Raw genomic sequence first — 14718 nt, forward strand, 5'->3', positions numbered from 1 at the left:
GTAGTATTGGTGATGTTCCTGATGACTCTTCCTGTGCAGTCCTTTGATTTTGAAGGATTTTGAAGGCCCTGCATTGGGGACTAGCTAGCAAAACATCTACATTGCAGGTGTGTCCTTGAGGGTGTCATCAGACATTGAGCGATGATACTGAAGAAGATCTTGCCTTCAACCCTGACAAGTGAGATGGCCCTGAACTGCTCAATGTTGCTTGTATTCTCCTCATTTGCAGAGATTCTCTGAAAATTGCCCCCTCTTCTGTGCTGCTGTGCGCCACGGAGGATGATGGTCTTCTTCTTCATGATGTTGCATAGATCTGCTAAGACGGCCTTATTCTCCCCCCTTGCTTCCTTGCTACTGCCTCCTTAGAGATTTCAGCTCCTGTCTTATTGTAGATGGCTTATTCTCGTCTCTTACCAATTTTGCCCCAGTTTTGTCACCCACTGCTTCATAATGCCAAACCTCTCAGCAACAATGTTGACAGTGATTATTGCCATTAAGTGGCACTTCTGATCTGCATCACTACTGACTGTGGCAAGGACTCAAGGATGCAGTACACATCCACATCAAACTGGAGCCATTCTGTCTTCTTGTTAGATGCTGACCACTTGACCAATTGATGTTCAGATGTTTTGCCTTGAGGTGGAATGTACAGTGCATGGCAGTTCTGGCCACTGTGTAAGCCATGTCCTGCACAATTCGCTCACCCCTCAAAGCTTGTGGGTTTTGCAGACCTTGCCACAAACTGCACATTGTTATATTCTAATGATAATAATAATAATTTTTATTATATGGTATTTATACAGCACTTTCCAACAACTCTGATGCAGGAGAAATTCCTGCAGAGATGGAAGCCAAAGACCCTGCAGACAGGGGCCTCCAACAGATATTCACAGCCAAAAGTGTTTTGGTACCAGGTGCACTTATGAACCATCTCATGCTTAAACATTGTGTTTGTTGTGGCCAATGCCTGACTAGCACAGAAGTCCAATAAAAAAGCACCATTTGGGTTCAGATCAAGCCGTTCCTCCCAATCACCCCCCTCCAGGTTTCTTCACAACCTTCTTCACAATCCACATGAGCATTGAAGTCCCCCAGCAGAACTATTGAGTCACCAGGCAGGACCTCACTGAGAAACATCAAGTACGTTTGGTGCATTCGCACAAACAACAGTCAGAGCATTCCTCCCAGAATGACATGTCAAGGAGGTGACCCTCTCACTCCATGGGGAGAACTCCAATATAGTAGCACTCAGCTAGGGGCTCTCAGCTTGGGTAATTCTGAAAAAGAACAGTCCAGCCTCTCTCCGGTAGTTTGGCTCTGGAGAGTTTTTTTTTTGTTTTTGGCTGCAGGGTTGACATTTGTTGACAGAGAGCCAAGATGTCTTTTTAAAATTGTGGGGGACTTTGAAAGGACAGAAAGAATTATTTTTGATTTAGCTGGGGAACATTGTGGGACATCAAACATGTTATTTCTGACAGAACAGATAATGAATAATGAAAGTTGTCTCCTTCACTGGTGTATGGGACATAAATGGTGTCCTATATAGAAATGGTGACACAATGGTACTGAATATGTACTGTATGTGCTGCCTGTATGTTAGTCCATCTGATTATTGTTACTATAATTGAGACTGGGTTATTGGTTTCCATATTGAAAATGTTTTCACTTACTCTTCTGCAGGGAGGTCAGGTCAGCAGGAACTGGCAGGGACTAAGTATTCATTATCTTACAGTATCTTGAACCCAAGTCCTCCACCTGAAGGAAAATTTTCTAACTGCTTGACCAAGTGCTGCTGCTTTTAATAGCACACCCTCTCAAGCTGATTTAATCACTCAACTGACTGATAATTTAACCATCTTCTGTCTTTCAGACCAACCACACACATGCCATCTACTCCAACAGTTTATTCATCAAAAGAAAGAACAACAGGAGAGTTAGCGAAGGAGAGTTCCCATACTGGGTCTCACACCCCAGGCTCCCAGACCATGGACATCTGCGCTAACAACTCAGCCAAACGGTCAACCTGCTAGCCAAGGGCCATCACGTCAAATCAAGTCATCTGTGGTCATTATCCTCTAGAGGACACAGGACTGCACCATGAGTCTTCCCTTCTCCTGTGCCTATCTCCTGGCCTATTATTTATTATTTTCTTATTTAAGAATGGATGCCTGCTGGGGGAAATGCCTTTCTTTCATAAGTTTTCTTGACAGACTGGCAGGTGGCATTTTAGGCTCGGGTACCAAAGCCAGAATTTCCATGTTTCTGTTTCGCAACTCCAACTTCATAGAGACTTATCCAGCAGGTCGGGGCATCCTGTCAGTGGGCTCACCATTGTACGTGGGCGTCTCTGTAGACGAGAGAGATCCAAGCTTTGCAGCTGTTCTGAAGGACTGCTACGCCACTCATTCATCAAACCCAGATGATTCTGTGCGATACTCTCTCATCCAGAACAAGTATGTGCCCCACAGCAGATGCTTTGTGGAGTATAGTGGAAATGGGGAAAAAGTGAAATGTACAGCAATGTGAAACAGAACTGATGATTTCATCCTCTCTGCCAGGTGTCCCACTGACTGCAGACAGGTGTCAGTGGTTGAGAGCCCATAACAGATTTTCCACATTATAGAGTAAACTGTCACCTTTTTTTAAAAATAAAACCTTGATGGTTGAATATGCAGTAGTTAAAAAAATAAGTGAAACCAAATTACAACCATGATACATGACTTTGGTCCAGACTGAAATTTCTCAACAACTGCTGGATGAATTGCCATTAAATCTGGTACAGATATCCACAGTGTCGATGGGATGAAGATTATTAACTTTGGTGACTGCGTGACTTTTCATCTAGAAGCACCATGAGGTTGACACTTGTGGCTCAGACTGAAATGTCCTGACAAGTTTTGGATGGATCACCATGCAATTTGGTGCAGACATTTCATTTTCCTTGTGAACTTTAGAGATCCCTTAACTTATCATCTGGCGCCATCATCAGGTGAACATTTCAATCTGTCCAGTATTTTGGTTTATCTGTCTGATATCAAAGTTTCTTTACACAGTATTTAGCATTACAGCCTCACAGTAGGGGTGGGCAGACCGATACCTTAAAAAATTGGATCCATCTGACATTAGATCATGTTGTTGGCACATGAACACTCGTCTTAGTGAATACACTCTCTGCTGCTCTGCTGCTGTTGTGTAGTACTAACAAAAAGTATCAATATTGGAATCAGTGATTATGGTCCTGGCACTACTTGGTATTGGATTACACCCAAATTTTGTGGTATACATCATCCACCCCTACCTCACAGAGCTGCCAGCATGGCTGTAGATTCTTAATCTTACTATATTTTCTTCTCCATCTCTTTTGTTTCAATCTTTCCACTTTTCTTCTTCCTGTAAAACACTTTGAAATGTACCATATATATAATGTTTGTTTTAGGGTTGGGCAGATCAATCCCAAAATTATTGATAGTATCAATATTGAGTCCTGTTTTGAGCATTGATAGTAACTTTGAAAGAATCAATCAGTCAACCAAGTAAATGGACCCATCTTTTACTTGGGTTTCACTTTCTCAGTGCTACACTCTCTGCTGCTGTTGTGTGTATGCATGCAATCTCGTTAGTTCAGACAATCACATGATAAACATTTTATTTACCATTAAAACCTGTTTCACATGTGATCAAGTAATCAATAGATAATGCTGCTGATCCCAGAACTGTTTTACATTATTTATTCATCTATTCACTTTTGGGCTGATTGGGGGTCGATGAGAGGGATGAAGGGGGTCGATGGCATGGGGATGACCAGAGACCAAATGGAATCATAATGAGGCTGGAGCATCTAGGAACCGAGGGGTCGAGACTCAGGGTGGGGGGCATGTCTCGATAAGCTTTCTGCTTCGTCATCTCCCTGTGGTTCCTAAAATAGAACAAAAAGAATTACTTATGGAGAAGTACTAACCCTAACACGCATGTCTTTGATGGTGGGAGGAAACTGAGCACCCAGTGGAAACCCACACAAACATGGGGAGAACATGCAAACTTAGACATGCCTATATAGGTATGCACAGGTGATTGAATTAGTTAGGTGTAGGCGTTGTGTGTGAGTTGCATGAACCTATACACTAACTATACACTAATATTTGAAAGCACTGACACATTACAAATTTAACAAATAAACAGAAAGAAAGAGGGAATTTTTTGAACATGTTAATGCATTATTTATTTAACATCAGCAGTACAAAGTGTTGTCATAACAACACTGCCATACTCCATATAACAGGTCGTAACTCTCAGAAAAATTCCTGTTGTTACTCTGAAAACATCTGCCAGCTCCATAGGCTACATAAACAAACAATAGTATTATGATTTTACTCCTTTTTCTCCTCCTTTACTTAAAATGACAACTTCTCAAAATACACCTGAAAATGTTTGAGCTGATGTCCGATCCAAGATATGCAAGTGGACATCACCATAGACATGTATGTAATACCCAAGGAACAACTTTAGCGGCAAAGACTTCAGAACAGATGGCCATTTGTGGGCATATGTCAACAATCTGATGTCACAAACACAAACATTTAACAGTCTTGAACACAAATAACCAACAGCCTTTTCTGAGTGTCAGGCCAAGAGCTGTTTAGGCCAGTAACTTGTTTATGAGGCTCATGAACCTGGAAGTTGGGTTTGGCTGCAGTGTGTCCAGTCCCACAAACAGTCTTTGAAAGACTTCAAAGGTTTCGGCCAGTTTTGTAGGATACTCCAGGTTTTGGGTGTTTGTCAGGCCAAGAGGAAGGCAGCACGCTCTGGCCACGTTGTCCACATCAGTAAGCACTGGGATGCCCTCGATGATAATGCCCACTGCATCTGGCTCATGGCAAACATAAATCTTCATGCTGTGAATTTTAAGGTCCTGTTGCATGTTGACCTCTGCTGTTCCCTATAAAACATACAGACAAATCACAATAATGAAGACAAACAGTCTCATTTGTTGATGAAAGATACAAATAAATTGGATTTTATGTTATCTATTTCAGATAATGCTTCAGTTTGGAACAAAACACATCACACCTGTAGAGCCCAGTGATTTTTAAAAAGCCTTGCAGCTACTGCACATGAAGTGCGCAAGTACATCTATTCAAGGGCTATATCTCATATAAACATTTTAATTGTTTATGTGGTGTGATTAGATGGTGTTACATGCTGTGTGCAGTTTCAGCATTGTCTCTAGTCTACTTTAAAAAATGGTGAATGTACTACTTTGATTTTCTTTTAGCCTGCTACCACCAATTATTACACAAACAAATAGCATACAGCAGTGCTCAGAGAGCAAGAGATTGCAAGGAAGGAATTCCACAACTACAATTAGGCTAGACTTAGAAATTAAAAGGAGTATTTAAATCTTTTGGAATTGTACTTGTTCATTTTATAGCAAGAGTTAAATGAGGAGATCAATATCAATTTTGTGGTATCTTTTATTATGACATGATTTATGGAAGATGCCAAAAATGCCCAAATTAAAACATATCCACTTCCTGTCTTCTCCAGCTGTATGTTTTGGCCATCATGTAATTTATGCTCTTGACACCATCCTTTTTCTTTCTGGCTTCAATAAGGTCAAGTCTTACACCCTCAAGAGTGTTGTCTGTCTCACCAGTTGGGTGTGGGGGGGAGAAAATTTACTTCTGCCTTCCTTGGTTTCTTGACATTTTTTGCAGCTTTTCTGTCACCCTCTTTCTTGTGTTTCAGTGAATTTATCAGGAGTTCAGGGCTTCCCAGTGCTTCACATTTGTCCGGTAGTTTCCACATTTGTATGTCAGGCTTTGCTGCCACCTGTAACATCTATTAAAAGAGCCAGGTTCCTTCAAGCAGGGATGCTTTCCGATTAGTGCTTGTGATGTCAGTGGTGTACCATCTCTTAAGTAAATCTCATTGCCTTGTCTCAAAGCCAGCTCAGTGCTGTGGGAGAAAGTTGGAATGCAAAACACAGTAGGCCATGGATCCTGCCTTTCTGAGGGAGGAGGACTCAGAATCAAAGTGTTTTGTGAATCCACAGAGTGGAAATCACATACCGAGCACCCATCAGAGGTATCAGGGTTGCTCTCCTGTGGGACAATGGTTAGTGTGATGGTTTGTGGTACATTCACTACTTTGAGGGTGTCTTTATATTTCAGGTCATTTGTAGAGGTTAGGGTGAAGAAGTCATCAAAGTCCTTGTCTTTGCACTGAAGACTTATGTCTGTGGTGATGGAATAAGCATCTTTGATAGCTTTAACCAACTCATTCACCGTTGAGAGTAAGTTTCTTGAATTCATGATCCATGAGGACTCGGAGTCTTGCGGCTTGTTCCATGTCTGCAGGAAAAGAGGAGATAAAGAAGAATCAGATGATACCGTTGTACTCAGCACTGGAGGCAGATAGTGTTCACAATACCAGGAAATCTGTGTTTTCACAATGAAATGTACACTTTCTTCAAGAAAGGCAATCTGCACAATCTCTGCAAAATCAAGAAGACCAGCAGTACAACCATAGGCCACAACCATACCTTTAGAGTATCTGGTTCCCTGGAAGGTGACAATGTTAGCTAGCTGTACATTGTCAAGGATATAGACACCTGATTGACTCCTGAACATTTGCATGCAGAACATCTAATGGCACTGATGTTACTCTTACAACACTCACACCCACATCTGTTGTGGAATGCAGGTGGTGGGCAATCATAAGCTGATGCTTTGTAGCCAGGGATAGAATTATGTTCTTAAAAGCCTCACAATCTGTTTAAAGTAGCTGTGTTCGGCTCAGCTACCACTGGTCCAAAAACTTTTAAACAGGATTAAACAGGATAGTGTTCTAAGAACTGGTGCTTTGGGATTAATTTTTCAGTAGGAAATACTTCCAAGAATCTGCATGCTCCTTTTTGGTACAAGCAGGAAAAGCACATAACCTCAAGACAAAATCTGCATATGAATGGTCCAGAAAAATTTTCCACAAGTCCGCTGATTGAGTGTGCCCCAAGATTATCAGCAACTACACTCAACACAGTGCCTTTCACATTTTGCCCAACACTGGAAATGTAGATGCTGTCACGCTCCAAGATAGCAACGTATTTTAATAGAGGGTCAAACGCTTCAGCATAACCAAATCTTTTGATATCAACTTCTTTGATTAAAACACCAGGTATACTGAGTTAAGAGTAGATGGAGATGAAGAAGAGATGTTGCCCAACACCCAGTATACAGCTGTAATTTTATGCTTTTTTCTTGATGTTCCCAGTGGGTTACAAACCTCAAAGTCATCTACGTACAGTATGATTTTTATCCTTAGTTCTTCAGAATAAAAGGAATTCTCTTTATAAAATGTACCATCATGATATGATCCATATTTAGTAGATGATGACTGGTCCTGCTCTCTACTCAGGGCCTTTCCTCTAAGATGTTCATTTTTCAAAATTTGAAGCAAGGATTGAACAATCGAGACATACTGGAAACTTCTTCTCTGATTTGGTTCAAAGATGTATTCAACTGGTTCAACAACTTCAAATGTTTCTTTAAAATACTGTCTTGTTCTTCTGTCCCCCCTCCCCCTTTCTCTCTCTCTTTCTCTCTCTCAACCCAACCGGTCAAAGCAGATGGCCGCCCACCAAGAGCCGGGTTCTGCTTGAGGTTTCTACCCGTTAAAGGGGAGTTTTTCCTTACCGCTGTCGCCAAGTGCTTGCTCATGGGGGAATTGTTGGGTCTCTGTAAATTAAAGAGTACGGTCTTGACCTGCTCTATGTGAAAAGTGCCTTGAGATGACTTTTGTTGTGATATGGCGCTATATAAATAAAAATTGATTGATTGATTGATTGATTCTGAATTATGAGGAAAGAGGACCACCAGCACTTAATGCTGTACTTAGGGGATTCTTCCACTAGAGAATTAACAAACTCGTCATCAATACTGTGGTCATTGCTCTTTAAATGTGAAACAATGATATCTTTGTTGGCAGTTTTGGGTGCAGAACTTGATATGAAGTGAAGCTCCTCTACCAATTCATCAATGCACCGAAGTGAAACATCATGAACGCTTTCCAATTTCAATAAGAGGGATGCTATATGCTCTATAAACACTAGTTTCATGTTCTTCAGACTGCGCATCTGAGCTTGTTACTGCATAATTAGCATCATTGCGATCATTCTCGTCTTCAGAGACTTCAACATCAGGTTCTTCAAGTGTTTCTCTACACTGCTCTTGAGAGAAAATACCTGGTTTGAAATCATGTTAAGTATGAGGAGTATGTTTCCTGTGTTTGTGTGTCACAAAAGTCCCATATACATTTGTTTGGTGATCACACCCTGCAAAGACACACCTTATAGTCTCATTATTTTTCAGATGATGACCTTTGTGTTCAAAATAATCCTTTTCAGTAGGGAATACAGATCCTTGACATAATTGGCAGGTGAATGAAAGAAGTACTTCTGGTAGCGACTGAACTTCCACATGATATCTCGACAAATGAGAGCAGAGGGCAGTCCAGCTTTTAAAAGAGCATGGGCAGCCTACATGTATACAGGGTAAGGCATGACTGTGTCCAAAAGTTCCATGATGCAGTCAATAATGCTTTAAAATATCACTTTTTGTAGGGACAACATTGGTACATAATTTACAAGGCCATCGCATGTGTAATTGAAGAAATAGAAAAGAGTATGGTTACCTCCAGCCTGTTTGATACATGCCTTATGACAGCCGTTAAGATTAGAATTTATATAGAGAAGATTTGATGGTCTTCTGAAGAAGAAATTAAAATGACAAAATAGTTCGGTGATGTTAATGGTATGAGTCAAGAACATCTGTAATTTCAACTTAACTTTTTGTCACTTGAACACATAATTTAAAATGTTATTAAGAAAGTATTACACGTTATGTTAGTATTAGAGTATTAGGTTAGATAAAGTCACACAGAAAAATATACACAACAAATGATTTAATTATTCATTTAATTTTGCAATATACACCTTATACACTGGAATGTGAAAGAACATGAATGTGAAAGTGAGAAGTATAAGAAAAGTGTTGAAAATACTTTGTAGCATACTTTCAGTAATAGGCACACAAGTGCATACAGACTCGGCATAATATGTTGTAAAAATCATATTAGCACACTTTTCTTATAATGGAACAAAGCACTGAGTCAACTATTAACCTTGGATGATAAAACGTGAGAAGGAAGTGAGTTCTGAAATATAATATGACAGAATTCCCGGGGAGCGGCACAATGACTCTGGTAAACAATGATAAGAAGAGACATAAATATTATAAAAACACAATAAATGTATCATATACTGCACATGAGGGGAAAAGGAAAGGTTTATGTGTTGTTTGTTTGTTCCCTGCAGTACGGCTGTAACCAAGTTGCTCCTATAGTTTCAAAGAAACCTGTTTTAATCATAAAAACAATTTTTTTCAAAGCCAGACTGTTAATACATAATGCAGAAACATAAGATTGTGTCCAAAATGCACATCCTATACAGTAATACATGATATCAATGACATCAAGGGGATCATCAATCACATGGTTGATCATTTTTGAAATTGTTTATAATTGCATGTACGTACTTCTTCCTTGGACTTGGACAAAATAATCTTAATTCACGGTCCACCTACAATTTCTGGAAATGGATGCCAGTTACATTTACTCAGTTAAAGCTATAATACGTAACTATTCTGCATTAAAATGTCTTAAAATGACAAGACTTATGTTATATATTTTATTGAGTTGTGTACTTTGTGGTGGAAATCTGAAAAATAAAAAGCTGACAAAGACCAAGTTGTTGAGTTGAGTTTATCCAAAATGCAAAGTCTAAAATGTGGTGCAGAGAATACAAAGTGTGTTTTTTTCCATTACGACTTACATTATCCCAAATGTTCCCAACAATTTTTAAACCCAAAGAAATCTGTAATTTTAATCAAGGTTACTGTCCATTTCATTTGGTCACCTGTCGATAGTGTCATATCCCCTGTACCAAAGAGTATACACGTTCCATGATAGGGTCAATAATGCTTTAAAATATCACTTTTTGTAGGGACAACATTGGTACATGATATGCACGACCATCCCATGTGTAATTGAAGAAATAGATAAGAGTACGGTTACCTTCAGCCTGTTTGATACATGCCTTATGACAGCCGTTAAGATTAGAACTTATACAGAAATATGTAGTGCAAAAACCTCTGATACATCTACTCAAGTCTGACACACTTAAGGGCTGACTATCTGTGTATCCAAATGACACACCAAGGTAGGTGGGGAGGTGTCTTCAGATCAGACAAGATTTGATGGTCTTCTGAAGAGGAAATTAAAATGACAAAATAGTTACATGATGAAAATATCAGGAACCGTCATGTTAATGGTATGAGTCAAGAACATCTGTAATTTCAACTTAACTTTTTGTCACTTGAACACATAATTTAAAATGTTATTAAGAAAGTATTACACGTTATGTTAGTATTAGAGTATTAGGTTAGATAAAGTCACACAGAAAAATAGACAGAATAAATGATTTAATTATTCATTTAATTTTGCAATATACACCCTATACACTGGAATGTGAAAGAACATGAATGTGAAAGTGAGAAGTATAAGAAAAGTGTTGAAAATGCTTTGTAGCATACTTTCAGTAATAGGCACACAAGCATCTCTTGTAATGGAACAAAGCATTGAGTCAACTATTAACCTTGGATGATAAAATGTGAGAAGGAAGTGAGTTCTGAACTATTATAATATGACAGAATTCACAGGGAGGGGCACAATGACTCCGGTAAATAATGATAAGAAGAGACATAAATATTATAAAAACACAATAAATGTATCATATACTGCACATGAGGGGAAAAGGAAAGGTTTATGTGTTGTTTGTTTGTTCCCTGCAGTACGGCTATAACCAAGTTGCTCCTATGGTTTCAAAGAAACCTGTTTTAATCATAAAAACAAACTTTTTCAAAGCCAGACTGTTAATACATAATGCAGAAACATAAGATTGTGTCCAAAATGCACATCATAATTTTAATCAAATTACTGTCCGATTCATTTGGTCACTTGTCGATAGTGTCATACCCCCTCTACCAAAGAGTATACATGCACAACATGATAATCATCTTGTGTGCATGTGTAGACGTTGCAGTTGTCCACCACAATGGCATCTCCTGAAGAGTATAGGCTTACAAGATAATATGTTGGTGTTGTGGTTGCATAATTTCAATGACCAGTTACGTTTGAATATCCAATCACGCCAATCACAACACATCATTAGGTAGAGACAAACATGTTTGCCACTGTTAGCTAGCTAGCTTTATCTGTGGATCCTGCTTCAGAAGACATGGCTCTATCCACTGTGTTGGAAAATGAACTGATGGAACTATCAGCAGACAGCAGCCTGAAGCTTCAGCTCACACGAGTTGACTTTACTTCATTCTGGATACTGGCTGCCAGGCAATATCCCTCTCTGTCAAAAAGGGCAATCATATTTCTGTTGCTTTTCATCACCACCTATTTATGTGAGTCAGGGGTTTCCATTGCCACTGACTGTCACAAAATCAAAGGCAAGGAAGAAATTAAAAGCAACTTGGAATGCTACTCTGCATGTCAGCCTCTCACTCATCCCACCACGACTTGATCTCATTATTTCCCAGAAGCAAGCCCAAGTGTCTCACTGAGGGTAGGCAGAATATTTATTTTGGTCATAACAGCTGACAGTGGCATAACATATATTTACAGCCCAGTTTTTTGTCATGTTGTGTTTTTTTTGTCATTTATATGGGAAGGTGGTCCTTGAAAGTTTTTTAACAATCAGAAGTGGGCCTTAAAGGTGCAGTGTGTAGAATTTAGTGGCATCTAGCGGAACAGAAATGGAATATAATATTCATAACCTGAATATAAGAATCGTCATGTTTTCCAAGGTGTGTGCATCCTCCTGTTTCTGTCCATCTGTTGTAAACTCTTGTGGTTTGAAAGGTGTACAATACATGTATGTGTTATTATTGGCTTGGACACCGCTTATTGACACTTGCGGCTATATTTTTTATATCATTTTTGATTAATAAGTAACTGTGTTGATATGATATGAGTCATTGCTGTCAGTCACCCATTTAAGTGCTTCACCAATGAGTGGTAGGTGTGGTCCTTTGAGCACTAACACAGGCCTATAAATTCTCACAGTCTCACTCACTGGGAGATTTACACTTTCAACTTTTTCCTGGATTCCCACACAGTCTCTCCAAGGTATGTTCAAACACTGGCAAAGTAATGAATTTTATGCACAGCAGCAGTTTGGAAATATAGATTTAAGATTGTCCATTTGTGTTGAATTTGCCATTTCACTAAGTTGGCATATTGTGCAGTTTTCTGGGGTTTATCAAGACATCTTTGTTGTCTTTTTCAACAGGTTTGTGTCCTAGATGTTGTCCATAATGGGGGTGCCTGGGGGTTTATTGTTGATCCTAATTTTGCAGATTACAGGAAGCACTTCAGGTAAACCATCTGACATCTTGGGTTACACATTATGACACATATTTACTATGTAATTGCTCTTTCCCTTTTGATTTTTTAAATAGATTTGATACATTTTACCCCCTTTTGCGTTACAAATGAATGAACTTCTATTGAAAGACTTTAATCAATTGATGCATTGAATTTGCCTCCTCACACATAAATCATAACTGCCAACATAATAAATAATAATAATAATAATAATAATAATAATAATAATAATAATAATAAACATGTTAATTTTAAAATTTCTCAGTAATTCCCTCATATTTCCACTTCAAAGTTAGATAACATTTGACACTATCAATGTCACATATTCTTAACTGCCTATCTTAGGGATTTTTTTGAAGCAATATTATTCTTACACTGACATCGATATCAACATGTTTTTTTTATATTCCAATGTTTTTTATGACGGCCCTATGACATCAAATGGAAAATTCTGGATGACTTGAACATAATTTCACATGTTATAATATATATATTATAACATATATATTAATATTGATTTTTCTATATATTATTTTGAAAACTTATTTCATCAACATCTTTACACTGATAGAAGATATTCAATTTGCTCAATGAAGACACCACTGTCCACTTGTTCTTATATTAACCATTTATGAACAAAATGTTTTTCATCATTAACAGAGCTTAACAGAACAGAAGATGCAGTTGCTTCAACCACAAATGATCCAAGACCACAAAACTCCACCATCACTCAGGTGACATCTGACATCACGGCCACAACAACAGTAGTTAACAGCCTAGCAGTTGGGAATAAAAGGTCATTTGTGCAAATTGTTGAGGGGCAGGTCCGCCTGGCTGATGGAAACAGCTCCTGCTCTGGTAGAGTAGAGATCTTCTACCGAGGACAGTGGGGCACAGTGTGTGATGATGCCTGGGACCTGACTGATGCTCAGGTGGTGTGCAGACAGTTGGGCTGTGGCAGGGTCCTGTCAGCACCACAAAGAGCACGCTTTGGACAGGGCAGAGGGCCTATTTGGTTGGATAATGTCGTATGCACAGGCAGCGAATCAGAGCTCAGCGAGTGCAGACACCAAGGGATTGGAACTCACAACTGTAGACACCGTGAGGATGCTGGTGTGGTCTGTGAAGGTAAACACAAACTTGAGCAGCTAAAGTCAATGAAATCTCGCTGTGTAACAGCCTGTCTGTGGTATTATATTTAGGATTTTAGTCACCATCTGTTACAGAAATATGATATATGTGATTTACACTTCACTTTTATTTTATTTATTCTATTTTTGGTTTCTCACAGATATCATTGTTTGAAGTCCATAGTTCAACACTATTATGTTGTATGCTTTTCTATTAGCTGGTTCAACAGTGAGGCTGGTCAACTCTGACAACCGCTGCTCTGGCAGAGTGGAGGTCTACCATGAAGGACAGTGGGGGACAGTGTGTGATGATGCCTGGGACCTGAACGACGCCAATGTGGTGTGCAGACAGCTGGGCTGTGGCGAGGCTCTTTCAGCTCTACAAAGTGCAACTTTTGGACAGGGCAGTGGACCCATCTGGCTGGATGATGTCAGCTGTTCAGGAAATGAACCATCGATAACAGACTGCAGACATCAAGGATTTGGGGTCCACAACTGCGGTCATGGTGAACATGCTGGTGTGGTCTGTGAAGGTAAACACAAATTTGAGCATCTAAAGTTAATGAAATCTCAGTGTGTAACAGCCTGTCTATGGTGTTATATTTAGGATTTTAGTCACCATCTGTTACAGAAATATGAAGTATGTGATTTACACAACACTTTTATTTTATTTATTCTACTTTTAGTCTCTCAAAGATGTTGTTGTTTTCATGAAGTCCATCTTTCAACAATATTATGTTGTATGCTTTTCTGTTAGCTGGTTCAGTGAGGCTGGTCAACTCTGACAACCGCTGCTCTGGCAGAGTGGAGGTCTTACATAATGGACAGTGGGGGACAGTCTGTGATGATTTCTGGGACCTGAATGACGCCAATGTGGTGTGCAGACAGCTGGGCTGTGGCAGGGCTCGTTCAGCACTACATAATGCAGCTTTTGGACAGGGCAGAGGAGCCATCTGGTTGGATGATGTCAGCTGTTCAGGAAATGAACCATGGATAACAGACTGCAGACATCGAGGATTTGGGGTCCACTACTGCAGTCACAGTGAAGATGCTGCTGTGGTCTGTGAACCCAATTGAA

General features: G+C 39.4%; 1 protein-coding gene across 1 annotated transcript in view; it reads left to right on the forward strand.

Annotated features, from left to right (window-relative positions):
* Window positions 1-14718, forward strand: part of LOC121905204 — an 84110-nt gene that overhangs the window by 11740 nt on the left and 57652 nt on the right. The window contains 4 exon segments of the mRNA XM_042423280.1: window positions 6568-6575; window positions 13329-13638; window positions 13859-14173; window positions 14398-14715. Of these exon segments, the coding sequence (XP_042279214.1) occupies window positions 6568-6575; window positions 13329-13638; window positions 13859-14173; window positions 14398-14715 (951 nt within the window).

Source organism: Thunnus maccoyii, chromosome 2, assembly GCF_910596095.1.
Source record: "Thunnus maccoyii chromosome 2, fThuMac1.1, whole genome shotgun sequence".
Classification (NCBI taxonomy): domain Eukaryota; kingdom Metazoa; phylum Chordata; class Actinopteri; order Scombriformes; family Scombridae; genus Thunnus; species Thunnus maccoyii.